The sequence below is a fragment of the Oryctolagus cuniculus genome, chromosome 15, assembly GCF_964237555.1.
Source record: "Oryctolagus cuniculus chromosome 15, mOryCun1.1, whole genome shotgun sequence".
Taxonomy (NCBI): domain Eukaryota; kingdom Metazoa; phylum Chordata; class Mammalia; order Lagomorpha; family Leporidae; genus Oryctolagus; species Oryctolagus cuniculus.
Window position 1 is genome coordinate 67,868,788 of NC_091446.1, and position 18,993 is coordinate 67,887,780.

The window sequence follows — 18,993 nt, forward strand, 5'->3', positions numbered from 1 at the left end:
CATGTCAAGCACCACAGCCAACGGCAGCATCTCTTCGTCTCCCTCACTGCCTGTTGCAGCCTTGGGCAGCACTTGGAGTTGTGGGGGTTTTGGTGAGAGAGAGAGAGAGAGAGAGAGAGCGAGAGTGAGCTAGCAAGAGAGAGAGAATAAGTAGGAAGAGGGAGAGGGAAGAGAGGGGAGATGGAGAAACACAGAGAAGGAGAGGAAAAGGGAGGGATGGAAAGAGAGAGGTAGAGAGAAAGAATAAGAGCTAGGGAGTGGGAGAAAGAAGAGCGGGAGAAGGGAGAGGGGAAGAAAGGAGGGGGGAGAGAAGAGAGAGAGGGAGACAGGAGAAAGGGAGAACTGCAGATGTGGAGAGAGAGGAGAAAGGAGAGAGAGGGAGAGGGAGAACAGAGCAGTCCCAAATGAACTCAAGGACTTTGCCAACACCACCCCCCACTCTCCCCACCCCCCAGGGCTGTGCGACTGCTACAAGGACACACAAAAAAACACTCCTGGTTTTAGAACACAAATACATAAATTTTTAATCTGTGAAAAATACAAAATGAAACCATGTACAAGTTATGTACAAACCCTTTTTACAAGACAAGAGAGTTATCACTGGTTGTTACAGATGACAGAGTTGGGCTGAGCATGTCAGAGCACCAGCGTTTTTCTCTTCTGCAATGCCTGTTAGGTCATCGTCATCGTCGTCGCCATCATCGTCCTATCATCATCCTCATGCCAACAATCAAAAGTGTGAAAGACAGATGAACAAGCCACGCTCTTTTTCCTTAATGAACATGAAGGCTGACCTCTGCCTGTGTTGTATCTTTTTCTTTGTCCCCTGAAGACACTGTGAGTGCAGGGTTCAGAGCTCAGTGGTTTCCTGTTAGTGTCTGGGTGGGGGGAGGTGACCAGAAGTTTTAGGCAGCATGTGATGGTGTCACCTGGCAATGGACACTTTCTAATTAGCATTTCCAGGCAGATCTTGGTTTATGTTGGAAACAGTGCAGCTTGGTCAAGCGTGTTTCAGAAGGACAGGAAGAGAAGTGAGGTGGCCGGGGGTCGGCTGGTGCTGAGGGGAAGTGGGGTGCTGTCTACCTTCCTAATAGGGCTCCTTCTCTGCTGCTTGCCTCTCACACTGACCCAGGGAGGGGAGCCCTGGGTCACTCTGGCAGGCGTGTGTTGGTGCGTGTGTGTGTTTGCATCTGAGACTCCAAACAACGGGGCCAGAACTGCTTGCCAACGCAGGTGCATTGGAGAGCTTTCTTGTCCTTCGCATCCCTGTCCTGCTGAATGACAAGATGGAGGTGGAGAAGAGACACAGAAATCCTCAAGGACGTGAAAGGGCTGGAGGAAACCTAAGCGTAAAATTATACCGAGAAAGATCAGTCTTCAACTGGCCCAGGCATCTCTCCTCACACCGCCTGTCCAGAAAGCCCAAAAAAAGAAGCAGAGGAGACCGTATTTTTTTAAAAACCTTGCAAACCAAAGCTGCCAGGGCATGTTCTGTGCGGTGGTGGCATGAGTGATATAAACAGAAGGTGAAGGATGAGGTTGCCTCACCATCCCGGTCTTTCAAATCCTCCAGAAGGAGTGCCAGTGACCGAGGCTCCTGTGCAACCTCTGTCCCCTGGGACACCAAGAGTCGCACAGAGGGGCGGGGGACTGCCCAGCTGGCCAGCCTCACCCCCGGCTCTGTGGCTAAAGACAAAGAAGCACCACCCTCGCCCTCCAAGGGAATCTGTTTCCTTCTGAGTCACCATCTCCCAAAGGCTTCCTCTCCAGTCTCACGGTGACTCTCCCTTCCGTCCTGAGCGTCCTCCCCGTGTTTTCCACTTCCCAGGTTCTAGAGACTTATGGGCCATCTTGCCTAAAAGTCTTACGGGGCAGCGAGCACACAGTAAACACTCAATAGGTATCCCTTGGCTGTTACTGATTAAGGTCACCCACACTGCCACAGGTGGTCCTGCCCTTGAACTGGGAACGCCGTCCCCGTACACACCCAACTCCACCACTCCCCTTTTCCTATGAAGCCAACCTTCTGGGACCACTTCAGACCCCAGATGTCCCCCTAGTCTTGAAAGATGACTTTGTGCCATTAGTGCTGCCTCTTTCCCTAGTTTTTTTTTTTTTTTTTTTTTTTTTTTTTTTTTTTTTTTTTGACAGGCAGAGTTAGTGAGAGAGAGAGACAGAGAGAAAGGTCTTCCTTCCATTGGTTCATCCCCCAAATGGCTGCCAGGGCCGGCGCTGCGCCGATCTGAAGCCAGGAGCCAGGTGCTTCCTCCTGGTCTACCATGTGGGTGCAGGGCCCAAGCACTTGGGCCATCCTCCACTGCCTTCCCGGGCCACAGCAGAGAGCTGGACTAGAAGAGGAGCAACCGGGACAGAACTGGCGCCCCAAACGGGACTAGAACCTGGGGTGCCAGCGCCGCAGGTGGAGGATTAGCCTAGTGAGCTGCGGCGCCAGCCCCTAGTGGTTTTTCGAGTGTGTGTTTCTCTTCTTAGTTGAGCTATATGCTGACTGATAGCAATGCCTTTAGAATCTTCATCCCTTTGCCCATTTCCACTCCTTTTATAAATATTGACTGAATGTTGACTGGCTCCTAAGCAGTAGTCGCCTGATAACCTTGCAGGAGGTTTTAATAATGGGGACCCTCATCTGGTGTTCTGAGATATGGGTTACTCTGTACAATCTGCCGATGGCCTGCCTCATGCTTTTGTTATAGCCAGATCTGTAAGGTAGAACGATCAGTAAACTTTGAAAACATCAGAATATCTATCCTCCCCTCGAATCTACATGTGAGCCTGTTACTGATGATCTGGCAAGTCAGCGGAGCAGCGGTGCCTTATATCTGAATGCAAAGTGCGTCGGGGAGAGAGGAACTCCAGGGTGAGCTGCTGGCTCAGTGCGGCACCCCAGCGTTCAGCACTGTGTTCAGTCCCGTGAGGACTCCCAGCCATGGTCACACTCAACAGTGCACGGGCAGTGCGGCCCATCCCTCTTGGCTTCAAACTTGTCGTGGCTGCCTGTGTCTTTCTACATCGACTCTCAACTCCTTAGCTTGCCCTGTAGACTACCTACTCTTCAGCCCTTTCTAAGTAGTCTTGTCTTAGTTTTCCTCAGCTCCCCTACATAAAATTATCACCATGGGCAAATGGTCTATTTATTGAAATCACATTCCTACCAATGTGTCACGGCCCACTGAAGCCCTTTCATCCTGGAAACTCCTCGTGTTCCACCTCTCTCCTGTCTAGCCACTCATTTCCTATTGAAATATCTCCAAAGTCCATCAAGCATTACTTTGCTCTGCATTCTTCCCAAACTATGCAATTCAATACAACACCTTTTTTTCCCCCCACTCGAAAGCACTAGCTCTTGGCACCACAAACAGCATGCCCTTGGCTCACATTTCTTAAGCTGCTGCTTAGGGGAGCAGGCATTCAGGATGGTGGCTGAGATGCCTGTGTGTCCCACATTACAGTGGCTGAGAGGGAGGCCCAGCTGAAACTCCTGGCTCCGGCTTCCTACCAGTGCCAACCCCGGGAGGTAGCAGGGATGGCTCAAGCAATTAGGTTCCTGCCACCCGCGTGAGAGATCTGGACTGAGTTTCCAGCTCTTGGCTTCAGCCTAACGTGGTCCTGGCTGTTGAGGGCATCTGGGGAGTAGACCAGCAGATGGACGTTCTTCTCTCTCTCTCTGCCCCCACCATCCCTCCCTCTCACCAAATAAATAAAGTGTTTTTCTAAATGCCGCTTTTAACATTTTGTTTTCTTCTCAGTTCCTTAATATATGTCCCAAGTCTGGCTTATTCTTATTTGTTTTTAGAAAGCTTCTAATTTTAATATTTTTATGTATTTGAGAGGCAAAGAGAAATGTAGAGTAAGAGTGAGTGAGAGGGGAAGAGAAAGAAAGAGCTTCCCCACCCACTGATACACTCCCCCAGCAGCCGCAGTGGCCCCCGCCGGAGCCGGGAACTCAGTCCAAGTCTCAGTTACTTGAGCAGGAACCCAATGCCCCGAGCCACTACTGCTGCCTCCCAGGGTCTGCATCTGCAGGAAGCTGGGGTCAGGGGCTTGTTTTTAGGGGCATTCTCAGGCCCATTTTCCTAATTAAAAAATACAGAGAAAGGCCTGGAACAGACAGTCCAGCTGGAATTCCTTCAGTCCACCTGGGAAGGCCATGACATCATGGAGCTACCAAACACGGTGGGGCTAAGGAGGACTCCTGCCCAGAGACACATGGACTCCCGTCTGTCTGTGTTTTAAGAATGCCTCCTACAGGAGTGGAAAATTGGGCTACAGAGTCTCTTTAGAAATGAAATTAAAAACATTTATGAACTGTCTTACTTCTATGCAAATATGCAAATTACTAACAATTAGTACTGCATGGGCAGCAACCAGTCAAAACAGACTGCTGAAACATCCAATATGGCCACACAGGTACACACTGGCTGGAAACCATCTGTGGGGCCTACTTGCTCAGAAACAAATCCAAAGGGCTTCACCACCTCGTTGAATGACCAAGGGATGTGAATGCTACGTCATCTCTGCTGGACAGGGGGGATATTGCTCTTTGGGAATACGAGGTAAACAGGAGAGGGGAGAAAGGCTATAAGTGAATTCTCAGTCCCTTTTGCTTTTTTTGAAAGAGGCTGGGTCAAGAGCTAATAAGTGAAAACCCTTTGGAGGGCCAGAGTGGTTGGTAGTGTTGCCAGTGTTCCCAAAGCGGCAAACAGGAATGGGACAGAAACAGGACAGGGTCTGCCCTGGAACTCAGTGTCCAAGTTGAATAGATTTGCTTGGGCTCTCAGAAGCCAAGATGGCTCACCTGCTAGTCACTGTGTTGATTTTTGCCTCTCCTCCTTCCTCCGTTTTTCCCCGCCTACCTTCCTGTCTTCTTCCCTCCTCCTCATTCTCTCCCTCCAGTCCTCTCTTTCTTCCTTTCTGCCTTTCCTCCTTCATCAGTCCCTTCCATCAGGTTTTCTTTCACAATGAAAAATGATAGATTCAAATTACATATGTGAATGTAAGTAGCAAAGAGATGGTTAGTATATTAATGAAAAGCTAAACACACACAAATAATGGAATGAAGTGAAAATTTAAGGTTGCTTACTTCTGGAATCCAAGATCCAAACTAGGAAACAAAATGGGGAAAACAGGAGAAATTTGGGCATCTTGAGCCTCTTGTTGTAAGAGTTAACTCTTGGAGTTAAGATGAAGGGCTTAACTCAACCCTGACCTTAAACCAAGGAAAAGAGCAGGCGGGAATCATATTGTGAAGAAACTACTCAGAAATGGAAAAATCTGGTCTATGTGATTTGGGTATGTTGATCTAGAAATATCTGCATGTTGGACCTAAGGAGACTCCAAAGTGAAAATGCAACAGTGAACCTAAGCACACCATGTGCAGAGCAATTGTACACAATCTTAAGGTCAGAAGTATGGCTTGGGTGATACAGCAAGAATGACCATTATTTCAGCCCTAGGCAGTGTGGTCTCCAAGGGCTTGGCCAAGGAGAGGCAGCCAGGCAGGTTTCCATCCCTCACGTAGATCACACCCTCTCGGATCTGGAAGCACCTGGGAGCCGTCTCAGTGACTCTCCCCTCTGAAATTTGGGACATGCAGAGAGAGTTTTCAAAGCTTATAGCTAGTTTGCTGCAGATATGGGTCTCAAACCCCCATGTCAAACCAGAAGTAGTGAACTTGAACTCTTTTCTCCTTTCAACATGAAAATATCCCCAAGTTTCTTAGGCTTTTTCCTTTTCCCCCTTTCCAAACCTAATCAAATGGTTCTGATTGTCTGTTCATTTAATGTCATTGATAAAGATCTCCCCAAAGTGCATTATAAGATGTCATTATCCTTAGAATTCAAGAGCTTGAGTGTTTTCCAACGTATCTTAGTCTCAAGCACTTTTATTTAAGGTGTTTTATATTGGCTAGAGGCGATATTCTAAATTATTCAAATATTTAGACAAAAATAAGTTTTTATCTCAATGAGAAAGGTGAAGATGGTGGTGCTACAGTTGTAAAGAGATACTTTCTGCTTTTTCAACAGTTCATTGGTGAGTGATTCCCAAAGCACCCAAGAGTCATCAGTTTCAGAAAACAGGTTTTCTGGAACTCTAAACTTGAAGGGGAGACCACAGTCTCATAAGAGGGACTATTCCAAAGAAGATCATCATTGGTTCAGACCAGATGGAAGTGGCAAAAGTCTTTTACAGCTGAGCTGGAGAGGGACCTAGAGGCAAAGAACTGAACAAATAGAAACAAATAAGGAAGCTCTTATACTCCCTTGAATCCTCCAGTAGCCTTACAAATCTTCTCCCTTTTCCAGTTCACTGTTAATTTACCCAGCACCAATTTTCGCCAAAGGGGCCATCATCATTTTATTTATCTTTAAAAAAAAAAAAGCCTGATCTTGTTCCCTGGTCCAGAACAATTCATTGTTACAAAGGCAAGCATGAATGCGTTGCTCTACTTTGACAGAAAAATGCTCTACCAAGCATAAATGTGTTTCTACCAATTTGGGTTGTTGGGGTGCTGTGGGAAAACATCTTAACCATTATGATTTTTTTTAAAAAATTAGGCTCAAATATCTAGCCGTAGTTCGTACTTCTACTTCTGGACTGCCTTGGTTTGAAGACAACAGAGGGAGGACAAGGTGGGGGACATGGAGAACTGTGCTGTGTTCCTGTAATGGAAGATCCTTTGGTGGCCACCATCACCTGCAAGGGGAGACCAAATAGCTGTGACAAATTCACAAGGTAGTTGTGAGGAACAGAAGTGAAGAAGGAGCCCACTATGGTTCATGAAGGGAAAAAGAGCGTGGATTGACGTGAATGGACTAAGGTGAGCCCAATGCAAAATCAGTATGCAAAAGGAAGGCCCAGCTCTCAGGAAAGTCATCCAAATCCTAGCAGAGTTCTTCCCACAAACACGTTTGACTTCTGTTAGAAACCAAGAGATGTTTAAAGTCTGAATATAGACCGTTGACATCATTTTCATCTGCAGAGTAGACTAGTGGTTAATTATAAGTAGTTTTTAAACAATCCAATTGGACATACATTATATTCACAGTACTTTTATAGAACTAAGTCTACAAAATTTGACGACAGAGAAACCACAGTCCGACGAGTCACTGCAGGACAATGCCTATGAGGTGGAAGCACAGCTACATTGGCTCTGCAGGGAGTGGAGAGCAGTGGAAGCTCGTTTTGCCTACATTGGTAATTGGAGTACTGAGTGGACATGTTTGCATGGTGATCACACTGCTCTGCTCTGATCTGATTTGTACTACCAGAACTAGGCACCACAGGGCCATGGCCTAAGGTGTTAACGCAGTAGTCATCACTGGACTTTGTGGGATACTTTGGTTAGCTTGGTTCTTTAAGTGTCCACAGTTAAAATTTTTAAGAAAATAAAAATCACAATCACATTCATGCTTCTCCAGAGACCCTGACGATCGTATCAAAGATTGATCATTTTGAAGTTGAAAGACTTGCTAAGTCATTCGGAACAAAATGGTTGTTGGGTGACTGTATACTGAGCATGCAAGTGACAGCAGAACTCTGAGCCATAATTGTCTCTGATGGCTACAATAATCTTTTGGCCACAATTTGAAGTGGTTGATACGTTTGATTTCACTGCTGGTAATTTTCAAAGGCCTGTTCTAACAGTCTGTGTGAAGTACGTTTGTTGCTTTCCTTTTTCATTAAGATTAATTTTTAATTATTGTAGCAACTTTGTGTATTTTGTTCCAGCAACAAAATAAAGTCTACAAAATAAAATCTGGGCTAAAGTTGTCTCCTTGATCCTGGCAATTCTCTGGCATTTAAACAAAAACATAGTAAGAAGAATGAATGCATTCTCATATCCTATTATTAAAACAATTCATTGATGATTACAAATTTTCAGACTGCAAGCTCTGAGAATTGAGGAGTGGGGGAAAAGTCCACCAGACCCTCCAAAGTTGAAATTCCTTCTGGTGTGTTGGTTATATGAAATAAGAAGCATCACAGCATGTAGGAGTCCCCACCAATAGACACATGGCATGAGTCTATCTGGTCATCAACTTCCTCACCCCAGGGGTGCCCACAACCTTCCTGGCAGCATGAGTTGGCCAGGTAAACCTCACCTGGCAGTCATAGTAAAGCAGCAAGAAGGTCTTCCCTTAAAAGATATGAGCCAAGGGATGAGAAATACAGAATGGAAACTAAAACTACAAAAATATGACTTTCAACTGTGAAAATAAATAAGTTTTCCATTTATTAAGAGCTGGTGTCAATGCTGATCAAAATACACACCCATCCAGGAACGAAGCAGGTAGTCAGTTGCCCCCTTTTGTCTTCTTGTGGTTGTTGTGTTTGTTTGTTTGTTTGTTTTCTATCTTTTTGGCTTTACTAAAATACATGTATACATCGTTGGCCATTTTAAAGTTAATATTCCATTTCCCTTAATTTACAATTAACTGTGGTGATGTGACCATCATTCTCCTCAAAGAAAAAGAGAGAAAGAAGAGAAATATGTGTTAAGGAGTCTGGCCACTTGACTCATTTTGATTTTGCATTGTGTAGATATAGGGCAGATATTTGACAATGAGAAAAAGAAAAATATATTTTCTTTCTAATAAATAAAAATAATTTAAAATGCTAGAGGCTATACATGACTATTTTAGTGTGTTCATTTATAAATGAAATCATTTTCGTTTCCAAAGTACATGGAAGCAATATTCAAGGCCGACCACGAGAAAGATCTGTCTATTTTATTTTCTTGCAATTCTTGCTTATCCTAACGTTTCCACCAGTGATTCAGGATGTAAGAGGAAGAAAAGTCACGTCACCATTATGAAGTTTGTCAGGCTTTAAAAAAATAGTTCTGGTCTCCTGGGAATCAACATTCATCTTCAACTTCTCTGATTGGTGGAATCAAGCTGCTTGTGGATTTATATTGGTTGATCTGGTTAGCCATGTGAGTACTCATGGGCTTGATTTGAATGTTTCTGGGATAGGCATTATCCGGCTCATCTGTAAACCATTTCTTTTCTGCTAAAGGGCGAAATGGACAGAGAACAAGAAGGAGAAACGAGAAGCTCAATTAGTCCTAGGGTAAAGCTTTCGGACAGTTCAATGAAAAATGCAAAAAAGGTAACTGATAGAAGCCGACAGTGAGTCATTGCCGAGGGAGCCAGTGCAGTGTGGGGAGGACCCAGAATCTGAGACATACCTCTGCTTCCTGCAGCCGGGGCCCAACACAGTGTGCCTCTGGGGCTTGCAGTTACCACGAATGGACCTCAGAGAACACGAGGGGCTGGAAGATGAGCTCTGGCCATGTTGAGCTATGTGAGTGGCTTGAAAAGCTGGTGGGGAGAAGAAGCTGCCTGTATCAGATACTGGGTACAGACACTGGACCTGCGGAAAGGCCTGTGCCTCCTTGGGTTGCAGTGGAAGACAGAAGGCCCTCGTCCGTCCTGCAGAGCGAATGATCTAGATACTTCCTCAGGGTTGCCACCACCCAGCCTTTACCCTGCTCTCCTGCTAGCAACCAGACTTCAAGCTGTATCTCAACTCTCTCTTCTAATTATTTTGCAGTCACTTTTGGAGATCTTAAAGTAAGTACGCAGCACTTGCTAGCCAAGGAGAGTGAAACTCAAAATGGAAGCCCATGTTCTCAAGAGGATTTTGAGATGGTTTTTTAGTTCAAGAAACAGACCTCTGGATTGGGATCAGGTTATAAAAAGTGTTTCAAGTGGCACTGTCTTGAGGGACTATACTAACCCACGCTGTTGACGGGAGCATTTCATTTCCACCCTAAATACAGAAATGGGAAAGACAGTGCTGAGTCAGGGTGTTCAGGCTTGGAACAAAAATGGTCTTAGCATCCTCTCAGCAGGGCAGCGCTATTTTATACAGCTCAGCTCTCATCCTCGCCTGTTTCTAGAATGGAAATTGTCCGGGAAATTGGCCATGTGTGAAGACAGGAAGGGACTGGGCACATAGGACATTCTGATCTGAGAATCCTATGCCTCATGTTAGTGGCTTAGGGAAAGGAAGGAGAAATGACAAAGTCTTTCAGCACACCCCATGCTATGGAGACAACAGCCCCTCCAGCTTTGTCTCCTGCCTATCGGTGCAATTCACAGATGCCCTGTCACTAGTCCTGGATGTTCATAAAAACTGCTCACCTGGCTGGGTGCATGCCTCTGTGTGTGTGTGTGTGTGTGTGTATGTATCCATTGTTTTGTTAGCTTGTAAACTGAGCATTTATGATCAGCTCCAAATCACACTGTGTGTTCCTCCTCGGTCCACCCTTTTACTGCTACAAGCGTCCTGCGGTCTTAATGTCGCCAAGGTTCTGCCGCTGAAATTGGGTGTGCCTGGGTGTGCCTGGGTGAAGCCCTTTGTTCGGCTACTCAGCTTACTCCTCTGCGAACTGGCTACCTCTGGCATCCTTCTCCCTGCCCCCTTCCTACTCTGGCTCTCTCACCTATTATAATTAAGTTCACTTTGATTTGAACAGATTGGACGATAGGAATTCATAATGCTACATCCTCACAGTGAAGCTAACTGATTAAGTGCTTTAAATTATTCCCCCTGACAGAATGATAAAGTTACAATCTGTTCTGAGATGATCTACAGCTTGCCAGGCTCCTACAGCTTCTTTCTACATTCATTTATCTTTTTGTCAAGCACAGTTTTTTTTTTTCCTAAGCTTCAATTCCATAGATCTTTTAAAGTCATCAGCACATCTGAATTATTAATGAGACTTTGGAGGCAAGGCTCCTGATGGGTTGGTTAAAAAAGGTTGTATAGAAATCCAGGACTGTGTACACATCAAAATAATTTCAGCTCCATTTAAAAAACCATTTAGTTCAAGTGTGACATAGATGAACCATTATGCATTTGTGGAAACCAATTTTTTGTGATCTACGATTAAACTAACCTTTCAGTGAGGAGTAAAGTGTGATGGTTATCACGTTCTAAAAGCACCGCCAGGCCTCCGAAACAATTTCAAACTACGACTTTTTCCATCGGCTCATAGGTAAAGGCGCTTTTCCAGAGGCGGGGCTGGTGCTTGTGCCCTGCTCGCCTGCGCTGCCCGCGGTCTTGGCCCCGCTGCCTCGCGGACAGATTTTGCAGAGGGATTTAGTGCTAGGTTGGTCATGCCAGGTTGGAACAGGGGACTCTGCTGATGGAAACAAGGAGGTCGTTTGGGCAAAAGATCCAAGACAGCGGCAATTTGCTGAAATTTTTACAACTGCTGCAGAGAATAATTGTTCAGAATTTAGTCCTCTCAGTTCCATTCAGAGTTGGCATTGCGACCTTTCACAGCAGAGAGAATATCAATTTCTTTCTGCTGTCTGTGAGAAAGAGCATTATTTCCCCATTTAAGCTTCTCTTTTTCCTTTCTAAATGTCTTTCCACTAAAAAACACCTAAGTAGCCTAGCGCCTGTGTTTTGGCCACGCAGCCTCAACACAAGGAGGGTGTAGTGTGAAAGCAACTCCCCGTGTGTGCTTGAGGTTGTCCCCCTGTGTGAGAAATGACTGTTTCATTTGGGTGCCTCCTATGGTCTATGTGTTGTTGAGGACTTGGTTAGGGAGGGTGTTGGGAAAATGGTCATGGATGCATGCTGCGGGTGTTGTGCTAAAATGTCCAGTGGCAGAGGTATTTTCTGATGAGATTTCTCCCAGACAGCTTCAGAGGAACAGGCTATTCATGATCACCAGCCATTTGGCTTCAACAGAGTGCTTCAGGCCAGGCAATGACGCTTTGGCTCATGGCACCATGGCTTCCAGAGAAGGAACTGTGCCAGTGGGTGGCTACAGAATGGGCCACAAAGGACAAGACTCAGAGAGGGAATTCAAATGACCGAATTCAAATGCTGAAGTGGTGCAGCACAATTCCAAGTCCCTGAGCTTATCTCCACCCTGCCCTGTCCCACATGCCAGGGAGATTTCTGGGAGCTTCATTTTCATCCCTAAGATGAGAAGGGCACTTGACCTGGCGGCTGGGAGGGCCTCCTCACTGCCTGAGAAAAAGAACCCAACCTCTAAATGAGCTTCGTAAGGGTGAAATGCACAGTGCCATTGCTCTGAGCACAAGGTGTGCCCGGTTAGGAGCCAGTGGTGCTAGGGAAAAAGTGAGATTTCCCAGTGTGTGGCACGGAAACTAGTAAAACAGATGACATCACTGCAGAGAAATGCTTGGAGAACAATGGCTACCACCACTGGGAGACGTCATCTCTCCAGACCAGCTTTGCCGGGAACTGTCCACCTCGGACACACAGTGAGACGTAGGCCAAGGAGATGGCACAGGGTAGTAGATAAAGTCAGGCAGACTTGGCTCTCTTACATACAACTTGCATGACTCTGAGCCAGCTATTCATTTATCTTAGCGTCATTTCTCGTCTGCTAAACAGGGTTCATGACATGACCATGCTAATACTAGTGTTCAGCTCAAGGGAGCTGGTGCCCATGAGGATGAAATACACGGTGAGCAAATGTGGGTTGGTTAAGGCTACCAGGATTATTCAGAATACTAGCAGGCATTAAATTATCGTGGCTAATGTCAGAGGATTTAGGGTCCTTGGAGTCTGCACCTTTCAAACAAAGGTTTCCATGAGGATCAAAAGAGTTAATAATATATGGAAAGTATGAAGGAGGAGGTTAGGTCCACAGTAATCACAAGGGTGTTAGTTTTAGCATTAATGTGAGCACTCTCCATACTAAGGCCTTTGGTCCCTTTGGGTGTGGCTGCAAATGATGTCTTTCAGCAGACGAGTTGTAGGTAAAGAGTGGTGGTGTATGTGCTGGGGAACTGGCCTAAGAATTGTGCTGGCAGAGATGACCGAGGGGGATGTGGTTGGTGGTCTTCGTTGGCAAGGTAAAGGAGAGGGAGGGGACACCTGGTGTTACATCTGGGGACTTCTAGGCAGTTACCCTCCCTGGGACCACCAGTCTCTGCAATCCTGGATTTCACTATAGGAATCCACGCTAGTGCCTGCCATTGCTAGTGACAGTACTGAGGGCCGGGGTTCAGAACAAAGGTCAGGACCTCCTCTTCTTGTCACGCTGCTGCAGGTCAGCTGTGATCCCAGAAGAGCAGGCTATGGTGGAGAAGGGCCCCAGCCCTGGGCTGACCGAGCTGCCTGGGGTCCCACAAGCAGAGGAACAAACAGGCTGCACTGCTAAGACGGAGCTCCTTTGCTGGCCCTGTGGGTTGTCAGTGCTGTAGGATTTAGCCTTTTCCTATAACTACTCCCCAGAGAAGAACACAGCGCAGGGGAGACAGCGATACAGCCAAGGCGTCGGGACTAATTGGCCTCTGTTCGCTGCACCACAAGCTGAAGCTTAGGAAAGGTTTGAAAGGAGATGCCATTTGGAGAGAGAGAACAGTTGAAAACAATGAGGGCTAACAGGGATCCACAGCCTTCACAGGCAAGGCTGTGTGGTTTCAGTTCCCATTTCTCACAGGCAGCCTGACGCTCCCAGCCATCCCACCCACACTTCCTGCTTCCTCTCCTCTCTGTGAGCAAAGTATGGCTACCTCATAGACATGAACATCGTTTTTACCAGAGCCAAAGCAGCTTCCCCTTAAAACCACCTCCTGTCTTTGCCACTGTCCACCATGATTCTATTTGTCTCTTTGAACTGGAAGTCTCATGCCGCCATTGGCTGGGCAGAGCAAACTGCCCCTTGCCAGCCCTGCTCTGTGTGCCCTAGTTGAACCAACACCCTTCCAGTGGAGGGGAGGGGTACCTCTTCACTCTCTCTTCTCAGATGTCGGGGGCTAATCCTGCTTACCTGCCATGGTTACAATGAAATGTGCAATCTGCTCGCGGGAGACAGCCAGGATAGTGACAGGTGCCCACAGCTACCTCTTTATCATATTATGACAAAGCAGGCATGGGCTGAAAGAAACTGATGGAGAAATTGATTTTTGCCCTGTCTTGACTTCCACAGGCCCTGAAGTTTCTGCAGTCTCTGGTTTCTCCTTCCAGGAGCCTGTTGCTATAGGAACCTGGCTGCTGGATTTAATTGTCTCTATTGGGATGCACACGCCTTTAGGCTTTTCCCAAGCTGAAGAAGAGCCTGTCAAAAGGTTCTTCTGGTCATCTGGGATCCTGACGATGCAGCCAAGGGGCACAGTCAGTCTCTCCACTCTGTGAGCACTGAGCTTACAGGGCCATCCGCTTTCTCAGAAGCTGTGTGCCCGAGTAGGGACAGTGCCACCAGCACACTAGCATGGTGAGCCAGTGGGAGGCCTTCATTGTATTCTTTTGCTAAGATAAGCCAAGGGGACAAGGACAGTAGTATATGGAATGGTTAAAAGTATAACACTGTTTAAGGTCAATTTATTTCTAATATTTATTGAGCACCTGTTACAAATCAGGTCCAGAGACCTAATCCTTAATATTCAGATTAGAATTCTAAACCTCTCCTGATTGTCACAGAAATTTAAATATATGTGGATATTTCAAATACTTCCTGGAAAAATAAGACTAATGGCAATGTGTATCTTCCATGAACTTTTTAAAGACCCCTCGAGTATATAAGAGTCCAGCTGTCTCTTAATGCATTTGAACTGGCTTCGGGAAGGATGCTGGGTAGTGGTCCTGAGGGTCTTGGGTTATCCATGATGCCTGCTAAGGTTGAGAAAGCTTCAGCCTGCCTCCTGGTCTACCAGTTTCACATTCAAAATAGTTTGAATGGTCTACAAATAGCTTTGCATCTAGAATGGGGCAGAAAACTGAGTTCTTGGCTTAGTTCTTTTAAAATGCATGTTCTTTCTCTTCAAAGAATCTTTCACTCTCTATCCCAATCCATTTATTTCCTTTTTTCTGGTGGTGGTGGTGGAGAGGCGGGAGGGAGACAATCTGACCAACTTGTGAGCCTCCTTCCTAAGGGAGCAGACAGGCCCTTGAAGAAGGGGAAGTCTGGGTCCAGTGGAAAACAGTGGAAGAGACTCTTCCCTCCATGACGTGCAGTGTAAGAGAAAAGTTTCTAGTGGAATAACAATACCTTTTCCATCATCACATACATCATGACTCAAATGCAGTCAATTCTTAATTATCTCCCAATGGGGTTCACGTGCCCCAAGTCCAGGGAAAACCCCCAAAATTCATCTCATGTCATAGTCTGTTCTCATTCTAGTCCCATCACAATATCATCGCATCAGAGTATTAACAAATTGAATATAAAACAGATTTTTGATTTACTTCTTTCTATCTGCCCAATCTCAGGTGGGGGTTTCACAAGTCTCTGAAAGGCAGGTGGCAGGAGAGCTGTGGGTATTACAGAAACTGAGCCATCAGCCCCCAGAACCCTGAGTGGGGGCTCCTGAGTCCATCCATACAGCTGAACAGTTTTACTTCCGGGTCACACTGCTCAAACATCAAAGAGACCAATGCTTTTGCCATTAACCACCCTCCTGGTACAAAGACAAGGAGGACAGAACATTCAGAGAAGCAGGTTTGCCAAATGGAATAGCTGTCCATGTTTTCCAGAAAAGTTTATCAACTGGCATCATCACTTGAGGTGCTAGGGTCTCGCCAAGATAAACACAGAGATGTGAACAGACTGATGGTGGGGGCTGGGGTGGGCTGTGGTGATGGGGTGGGGCAGTGAAGGAAGCTGGGTTTCTTGATGGGAAAATGCTTTTGGACTTGGAGCAAGGTACTGAGGTGGGCAGGGAGGCCACGTGCAGATTTAAAGGCAAGCCAGATGGAGAGAAGTTCCCCCCAAATGACCCAACCCCAAACCCAAGAACACCAAAACAAACTCTAAGGAATCTAGCAGGAGCAGCAGCACAGCCTCATCGCGCTGAGCAGTTTAGAGAGTGGAGGAAGGAAGAGAAGGAGGAAGGGAACAGGAGAGGGAAAAGGGAGGGGGAAAAAATCAAAGCCAAACAAAATAAACAGAACCACAAACAGAACAATATAAACAAAAATAAACAAACCAATAACAGAATAAAATTTGTAACTCCTTTTTTTTTTTAATTTCACAAAAGTTTTCACAAGGACAACGTTATAGAAGAAAACCCCCAGCAGTGGCTAGGTCATGCAGAACCATTAATTGTCATACCTTGGCCCATCCTATTCATCCTTGTTGCACTTTAGAGAGAGAAGTAAGCTATGTGAGTTTTACAACGCTTTTAAAGTGTCATACTTCCTGTTGAGCACTTTAACTGGCACATTCTTATAGTTATAAATGTTCTGAGGGCATAACTTTATAACCTCCTATGCAAAGAATGCATAAAGAGCTCTTTATGATCCAAAACTAGGGGATATGTAGGTATAGTTATCTATATATAGTCATATATATTTATATATATATATAGTTATATATAAAGAGAGTTATACGTAATACATAAATCAATACATAGAGGGGCAAAAATAATTTTGAAAAAAATTCTTCCACTCCTAGGGCTTTTTAATATACAGGTATACAAGTATTCCCCTCCCAGGAACTGCTTTCAATACTGCACTGCCCCTGTCTTTGATGTGGGAAGGTGGAGGGTGGTGACCGAGCCTCACTCTTTTTGTCAGTAAAAGTGCTTGTCAATTCACACAGCAAGCAAATCTTCCAAACTGTCATGCTGCAGGGGACAGGGGATCCAAAATCTAAACCCAAAACATTCACCATAAAAACACCTTTTCTTAGACAAGGTCCATCTGTGACACTTGGTCTCCTCCCTTTCACCCCTACTGGCTTTCATGGACTTCTTGAAAGGAAATGTTGTGAGCATGCCCCTCCCAGCCCAGGGCTAGGCCATCCATACGAGCGTTGGGTAATAGTGGAGATGACCAATGCTCAGTATCTGATGCACTGATTAAAGCAAGATCTGCTTGTGTGAAACATCTGATAACTCCATGTCCAAAAGGGAAATTTTCTACCTTTCCTCTCGTGCTTCCTAATTGCAAAAAGAAAGACAGAGACAGAGAGAGAAAACAAAAGAAAAAATATCCTGAAAAGTGTTGGCTCGCTGTGGCATTCTTCTTACTGCTCATCACATAATAAGGAGGAGCAGTCCTCTGCTGCTGTCACTCACCTGCCTAGGTGACTTGGCTGTGTGAGAAAAACAGAGGGCAAGGAATTCTGTCCTCCCAGCTCTCTTTCCACCAGCCAGCACCATGCAGCTGTCCTAGCTGGCTATGGTCTTTGCTGAGACCACTGAGGCTGGCTCTTCCCACATCCTGGTTTATTTAGCAAGTGGGCTCCTAGGAAAAACATGATTTGCCACTGGGTGTATCTTCTCCTCTCTCTAGTCCTCAGCTCCTACCTGCACTGGGGCCCTTGCTGATCAAACAAAGGGGAGTAAAAAGTTCCCCTGAGAATGCGTGGAAAAATACTTGCTCTTTCCTGAGCATTATTTATTCTGTACATAAGGTAAGTAATTCACCTTTTAAAGGATGTAAAAGTCCCAGGAAGGCAGTTTTTAATGACTTACATTTGATATTTATGATACATATGGCTTTTCATCCCAAATGTCAAAAGCGAAAGAAAAAAAATCCTATTCATATGGCAGCATAAGGAGACAGAATAACAATTTAATGTACAATCAAGCCTCTTTTCACTTAAACTAAATGACTAGAAGTTGATCCATCCACGAATGGAATACTATTCTTTCCTGCACTGTAAGTGGGAGAAATGTTCACAGAACTCCCAAAGGAAGCTGGCGCTGGGACAGAAGGCCTTGGTGAGTAACTAAAAAAAAAATCTCGATGTCCCCTGCAGGAAGTAGGTGCTTAGTACTCATCTAAGAAACTGTGAAAGCTTTTCAAAGGCTTTGCGATACTTCCGCCCAGAGAGTGGAAACAATCGGTAAGTTTTCATTTTTTTTTTTTTGATAGCTTGTTTCAAATACATGTGCGCTAGCTTCTTGTGTGAGTATAAAAAAGAAAACAATAACAAAAAAATCAAAACCCAAAGCACCCCAATAGTTCTGATTCTCTGCCCCGTGAAATAAACTGGCTCTGCCTCACCGACACGGATGGCAAGAGCTACCTTCTCATCTGCAGTGAGCTGTTCCTGTGTGGGGCATGCTGTGGGGCTCCCCCACCCCCACCCCCACCCCCCGCAAGAATCATAAATAACTGTTTTGGTCCGTCTGCTTATTTGCCATCGTGCTCAAGGGTTTTATGGTGGTGAAATAAAAATGACAACCACATGCACACTATCATACATATGCAAATATGTGTAAAAAAGAGGAAGGGACTAGAGGGGAGAACGGGAAAGTGACTCTGTTGGGGACAGCAACTGGGGAAATGAACGGCAGATACAGTGTCACACACGGTGGCGGTGGATACACATATCAAAGCCGCTCTTCCTGCACGTACTTCTGTTTGTCCCGCGACTCCCTGGACTTGGGTCGGTTCTGCCGGTTTGCTGTGGACGGGATGGAGTGCACGGAGGAACTCTTCTTGCTGGAGGACTGTGACGAGTGCGAGGAATGCGACAGGCTGGCCCGGGACTGGCCGGCGTTGTGGTCAAACTGCATTAAGCAGAAGATCAGGTCCGTCGGCACGAGCTCAAACTCGTAGGGGGGGTTGGTGATGACATACCTAGATGGGGAAAGCAGAGACAGATGTCACAGCCTGAGGGCAACCGGATGGAGAACTTGTGGCTCCCTGAACCAGGTGTGCTCGGATCACTGCTCTTCTAGCTGGTCCAACACCTTAGCATTCTCTTCCAAGTTTGATGAAATCTTCCTCTGTTTAAGGAGGCCAGACGTGACCCAGGCAAAGATGCCGAGTTACAGCTAGAAATGGGAAAACCAAACCATGCTTCCTAGGGTCTACATGCGCCTTGCAATGGAGGATCATGTTCACTTTCAGTCCCCAGCATCCCACAGGCAGGAGGTGTCATGGACTACACTGTAACTTTGGTTCTTGAATTTTCCATCTCAGACACCCATCACTAGATCTTTATTTACCAGGACCCAAAGTCTCCTTCGACAGCCCTTAATCTTTGCTTATAGTATCATTGGGAGGAGCTTCACTTCCATGGAA

General features: G+C 45.9%; 1 protein-coding gene across 26 annotated transcripts in view; it reads right to left on the reverse strand.

Moving 5' to 3' along the window:
- Positions 1-498: 498 nt before the first annotated feature.
- The window catches only part of KCNMA1 (potassium calcium-activated channel subfamily M alpha 1), a 781,282-nt gene continuing 762,787 nt past the window's right edge, over positions 499-18,993 (reverse strand). For 8 of the 26 annotated variants that reach the window (XM_070056977.1, XM_070056989.1, XM_051823042.2 and 5 more), the window contains 2 exons: positions 18,322-18,546; positions 499-9,030 (listed from right to left, as the gene is read on the reverse strand). In XM_070056977.1, coding sequence (XP_069913078.1) covers positions 9,006-9,030; positions 18,322-18,546 — 250 coding nt within the window. In that variant the 3' untranslated portion in view covers positions 499-9,005. 26 annotated transcript variants of the gene reach the window in all.